General features: G+C 41.8%; 1 protein-coding gene across 1 annotated transcript; it reads right to left on the bottom strand.

The window, feature by feature from the left end:
• Nucleotides 1-741: 741 nt before the first annotated feature.
• Nucleotides 742-2,426, bottom strand: LOC143023583 (serine/threonine-protein kinase pim-2-like). The gene is made up of 2 exons (XM_076182169.1): nucleotides 1,868-2,426; nucleotides 742-782 (listed from the first exon to the last, which is right to left on the bottom strand). Exons 1-2 carry the CDS (start codon nucleotides 2,424-2,426, stop codon nucleotides 742-744), a joined length of 600 nt encoding a protein of 199 aa, XP_076038284.1.
• Between the last annotated feature and the right edge of the window lie 3,703 nt (nucleotides 2,427-6,129).

Genomic DNA, 6,129 nt, shown 5'->3' with positions numbered 1-6,129 from the left:
GTTCGGTATTCATTTCTTTTATATTCCAAGTGGTTTCTGCAAGTAGTGTTGTCACGTAGGCTCAGTGATTTGTTTTGCATAGTTCACCAAAGAAAGTAAAAATATTTGGACTATAACTGAAGGAAAAATTGACGCCTCTCCTGAAATACCACAAGGCATAGACGACTCATATGATGTGTCTCAAGAGAAAAGTGATTATGAAAGTGACTTTACCTTCAGCTTTGAAAAATGCTTCTCTGAATTAAAGAAAAAGGGACACGGAAAAATGGAGCTAACGCCTACCAAAGGATGTGATAATGCAAGTAGCGAAACTAGGAACAAAAGAATTTTAATAGAACATGAAATGTCCAAATATATATGTTTTTGAAGAAAATATAAAATGATGAGAATCCTTTGCAGTGGTGGAGATTAAATAAAAAGTAATTTCCTATCATGGCATTTTTTGGCAGGAAATATTTGTCTGCACCTCCGTCTTCTGTTGAAAGCGAAAGATTATCTTGTGTTGGAAGGACTATTTACTCGCCGAAAAGAAATCGACTGAAAGGTGAGATGCTAATGTTCTTACATTACCATCTAAGAATATTGGGACTTGGATATAAGTACCTTCAAGGAATTTACTTAAATATTTTTTTCTAAACTATTACCCTTTTCATTTCGTTCAATAAGAAACTTTTTTCTTTTTTGCTATAACACAAACATTTATGTTCCGTCTGAATGTGTAATTAATAAAAGTAATTATGCCTAGTCCAAAAAGTATTTGTTTCTTAAACCAGCTTCAGAGTCTGAAAATAATCATGAATTCATTGCAGGTATCGGAATCAGAATCGGAATTTTAATGAGGTATCGGGAATCGTATAGGAATCGTTATAAACTTTGGTATCGTCCCATCACTAATATATATATATATACTGTATATATATATATATATATATATATATATATATATATATATATATATATGTATATATATATGTATATGTATATATATATGTATATATATATATATATATATATATATATATATATATATATATATATATATAATATATATATAATATATGGTTTAAATTCACAAACTCCCCAATACCGGGGAGGCTAGGACCGTGCCCCTCACATAGGGCTTTGTAGGGTGGAATTTAATGAACCATGACCTTGATTCAACTTTGTCGGTGGCAGGATTCGAACCGCCACCTCCTCGACCTTCGCCGCAAGTAACGACGCCCTAACCAGGCAATTTCATTCAGCTGAGATGAGCAGCTCTCAAGGTCCGGCCTCCGACTGCATTCTGAATGCCTTGTAAATCTCCTGTTATGCCGTCAGGCGATTTTATTCAGCTGAGGGGAGAGTGATCTCCCCCTGTGCGTGGCTCTTTAAGACTAATTCCTTTACTGAACTTTTTCTTGCCCTCTCTTTAACTCTTTATGGCTCTTTCTGACGAAGGCTTCTTTCAGCTCTGTCACTGTCATGACGTAAAGAGCGTTTTTTATCTTAGGCTCTTTTACGTGTCATTTGAGATATACGGATGTTTTCCTTCCTTCTGGTAGCCCATATATGTATGCCCTTTCCATGTAACTATGTATGGGTCCTTCAAACGGATTTTTTTCATCCTTGTCCTTACTGCGACCTTAAGGAAACCTTCCATTTGGCTTTCCATTTGTACGTTTTGTACATGCGATCAGTTCTCAGCTGAATACTACCTTGAGCCGAGGGAGCCTGATACTTCATGCAGTTGTCAGACAAAATATATTCGTCCTTTTTAGCAACTAAAATGGCTTCTTGACGAGTCTAATGGGCTTCATTTTTATTAGTGGTATCCACCACTTCTTTCTGTGCTTCTTCTCTTTTTGTGGACTACTTTCCTTTTTACTTTCTTCTTCTAAGCCACTATTCTTCACTGGGTCCTGGGGGTTCTGTTTCGTCTCGCGCTCCCTCAGTTTCCTTACGATTTGTGGCGGAAAGAGTTTTGGATCGGGCGGCTCGAGCTCGTTCCAGTCCTCGGTGCGGCTAAAACCCTTGAGCCAAGGGTGGGCCAAGATGCCGTTGAGGGTGGGCCGCTCCCATGGGTCCATGGCGAAGCACTTGGTGATGAGGTCGCGGCACTGCCGTGGAAGGTCTTCGGGGAAAGGCGGGCGACCCTTTTCGATCTCGCTGTCGTCGTAGAACGGGTCGTCGTGGCACACCAGGTAATACAGGAGGGTCCCGAGACTCCATACTGTCGCCGGGACGTGGAGGAACTCTCCTTTGGCGATGTACTCTGGTGGCCAGTAAAACGATGTTCCGCCAGTGTGTGTTTCCCTGTAACCTTTAATCATTTCCCCGCATCCAAAGTCGATTAACTTGATGTTAAAGTCACCTGAGCCTGGGTCTTCGTATAGCAAGACGTTCTCTGGTTTCATGTCCTGTGAGAAACGCCTGCATTTAGACATCTTTGTACTGTAATTACGGTGTCACGAAAGAGCCTTTTGATCTGTGGAAGTGGGAGTTTGCCGCATTTTTCCATATGATCATATATCGAAGTTGCTTTCGGCACAAATTCCATGGTCATGTAAAAGTTGCCGTCGGAAACGAAACAGTCGTAAAGTTGGATGACCCCAGGAACGGCTTGGACCTTGTGCAGGAGAGAGGCTTCCATGGGCACTCTCGTCCCTTGGCGCCACCCCCAGGTGTCGACGCCGGAGAGGGGGACTTTCTTGATCGCAACCTGGCTTCCGTTGGCGAGGGCCTTCGCCAGGTAAACACACCCGAAGCCGCCCTCGCCGAGAGGTTCTTTCAGCTGAAATTGGGCCTTCCAATTGTTGTCCTCGGTTTTGCTCATTCCTCCCTAAATGTCTTCGACCCTGGAGGTCGACGCGACCGATCACGTGACCCAAGGTCGTATCACAGATTGGGTCACTGAGCGCGCTCGTGATTACGTTGTTCGGTGGGTACGGGTACAGAAGGCAAATTCCTATCCAAACCGAAAGTATCTGTTGATGTCAACGTTGTTTATTTATGTGTAGGAAGAAGACCTTTAAGTATTTCTTCGTTGATAATCACTAACATTCCCTCTAAACTGTGCGCGTGCACATATGTTTTACAACTAGTGCATATAAAGAAAAAATGTGCACACACAAGGTTTTCAAATGATGTTAAAATCCAGTCAATAAAAAAGTTCCACCCAAACATCAACTTATAATTTCTCTAAAAATATGGTAACTTGCCAACCGTTAGACCAATAATTCTCTCTCTCTCTCTCTCTCTCTCTCTCTCTCTCTCTCTCTCTCTCTCTCTCTCTCTCTCTCTCTCTCTCTCTCTCTCTCTCTCCTCTCTCTCTCTCTCTCTCTCTCTCTCTCTCTCTCTCTCTCTCTCTCTCTCTCTCTCTCTCTCTCTCTCTCTCTCTCTCTCTCTCTCTCTCTCTCTCTCTCTCTCTCTCTCTCTCTCTCTCTCTCTCTCTCTAGCGCTTCCATTGCAAAGGAACGAGGTGCGCGCGTACTTTTCGGAGTAGGCAAAGTTTGCGCACAAGCTAATTTCTGCTCACTCTCACAGAAAAAAAATAAAATCTTTGACACCTCAATGTATCCAACTTCTTGGTGGTGATTTTGCCCCCAAAGGATAGAAACGCTGGTTATTTCCGGCGAAGAACAATGTTTACGATGTTTCTGTTGTAAAAAAAAAGCGTATACGCACACACACGCGCGCGCACTCACATACACAACACACACACACACACACACACACACACACACACACACACACACACACACACACACACACACACACACACACACACTCACACAAACATACATACACACAAACACATACACATATACACACACACACAACACATGCATACACATACGAATACACACACACACACAAACATACACATACACACACACACACACACACACACTCACACTCACACTAACAACACATGCACACACATACGAATACAAACACACACAAACATACACAAACGTACACACATACGAATACACACAACACATAGACACACATACGAATATACACACACATACGAATACACACACACACACACACACAACAGATACACATACGAATACACACACAACACATACACTCACATACGAATACACGCACACACACACACAACACATAGGAATACACAGACAATACATACACACACATACGAATTCACACACACACACAAACACACACACACCAACAGAATGGTGGTGAGAATTTCCCACCAGACGTTGTTAAAGTGCCTCAGACTCCGTAACCTTGGCCCTTTGTACAGTATGTGTCTGTGTGTGGCCGGACATTGTTAATAGCAACACGCTCAGACGTCCATGGATGTCCTAACGGTGGTATTCTTAAAAACAATCTTTCCTTATATAAATTTTATATAAATCCTTGGAAGGGAAAGATTTATATAAGGAAAGATATTTTTAAGAATACCACCGTAAGATTCTTACGGTGGTATTCGGAAAGATTTTTTTTAAGAATGCCACCGTAAGTTCTTACGGTGGTATTCTTAAAAAAATATTTCCTTACATAACTCTTTCCCATCCAAGGATTTATATAAAAGTTATAAAATATTCATATAAGGAAAGGATTTATTAAAAATACCACCGAATGATCCTTACGGTGGTATTCTTAAAAAAATCTTTCCTTATATAAATCTTTCCCTTCCAAGGGCTTATATAAGATTTATATAAGGAAAGAATTTTTTTTTAAGAATACCACCTAAAACTCTTCCCACCATTGCCTGAAGGGGAAGAAAAGAAAGGGGAGACGGAAGAAAAAAAGGGGGACAGACAGAGAAGAGGGGAGATGATAATACAGGATAAAAAAAGGGAGAGAGAATGAAAAGGAGAGAGGGAAAAAGAGTATTTTGGGGGAGAGGGGGAGGAGGGAAGGGGAGGTAGACGAGGTGGAGGGAGGAATGGGGAGTAGGGGGAGAAGAGTTGGGAGTGGGGGGAAAGGAGGGGAGGAGGTGGGGAGAGGAGGCCCAGCGACACAAATGTGGAGGTCGTATAACTTTACAGCAGTTTGAAGTGGAAGGTGGAGTTGAAGTGGGGGAGGTGGAGAAGTGGAAGAGGTGGAGATGGAAGAGTAATGTGATGGTATTTCTAACTATTACCAACGCAGTGCGAGTTTTTCAAATATATCTTTATTTGTTTATTTTTGTTTTTATTTTATCTATGTATTATGGAGTGCATAGAGGGTTTAGGAAGAAATGTCAATGTAATAGTACTGGGAGACCTTAATGCTAGGGTGGGAAATGGTCCAATCGATGGAGTGGTTGGGAAGTGTGGAGTTCCAGGAAAGAATCGTAGTGGAGAGTTGATGGTGGAAATGTGTCTAGAAAGGGAGTTGATGATAGCAAATACAGTGTTTCGGAAGAAAGTCAAGCATAAGTACACATGGGAGAGGGTGGTGGAGGGAAGGGTGGTAGATAGAGCGCTAATGGATTATGTAGTGGTAAATAGGATTATGATAGGAAGAGTTAAGGATGTACATGTGCTAAGGGGAGAGGGTGGGGGAATATCAGATCATTTTTTGGTGGAAGGTAAGCTGAGAGTGGAGGATAGATGGAGAAGGAGGAAAGGGACAAAAGATAGGGAGGTTCTTAGAGTGAACTCCTTGAATGAAAAGGAAAAGGAGAAGGAGTACGAAAAGAAGCTGAAGGAGGAGTGGGAGGGAGTAAAGGATAGAGCAGAGATGGGTGTGGAGGAGGAATGGGGATGTTTCAAGGAGGGAGTCTTAAAGTGTGCAAGGATGGTGTGTGGAACAAGAAGGACAGGGGGAAATAGAAGAAAGTGTAGTGAATGGTGGGATGAGGAAACAAAGAAGGCTGTAGAAGAGAAGAAGCGAGCATTCACAGATTGGTTACAAAAGAGGACAGGGGAGTCATATGAGACGTACAAAGAAAAGAAAAGAGAAGTAAAGCAAAAGGTAAAGGAGGCAAAGAGGAAAGCAGATGTGAAATGGGGTAGGAGTATGACAGAAAATTTTGAAAGTAATAAAAAGATGTTTTGGAAAGAAATTAAGAGAGGAAGAGGAGGCGAATCAAGTAGGGAAGAAAAGGTAAAAGGTACAGATGGAGAGTTGATAATGGAAGAGATGGCAGTGAGGGGAAGATGGGCAGAATATTTTAGGGAGTTG

This window comes from Oratosquilla oratoria, unplaced genomic scaffold, assembly GCF_046742065.1.
Source record: "Oratosquilla oratoria isolate Oo_2021 unplaced genomic scaffold, ASM4674206v1 SCAFFOLD51, whole genome shotgun sequence".
NCBI lineage: Eukaryota > Metazoa > Arthropoda > Malacostraca > Stomatopoda > Squillidae > Oratosquilla > Oratosquilla oratoria.
Note: the sequence above shows the minus strand (reverse complement) of the source record. Positions and strands in the feature narration are given on the sequence as shown.

Coding starts and splice junctions, on each gene's coding strand:
- LOC143023583 (XM_076182169.1), bottom strand. CDS start 2,426: ATGTCTAAATGCAGGCGTTTCTCACAGGACATGAAACCAGAGAACGTC. Junction 783..1,867: donor TAGTGGCTTAGAAGAAGAAA/GTAAAAAGGAAA, acceptor GATTATTTTCAG/ACTCTGAAGCTGGTTTAAGA.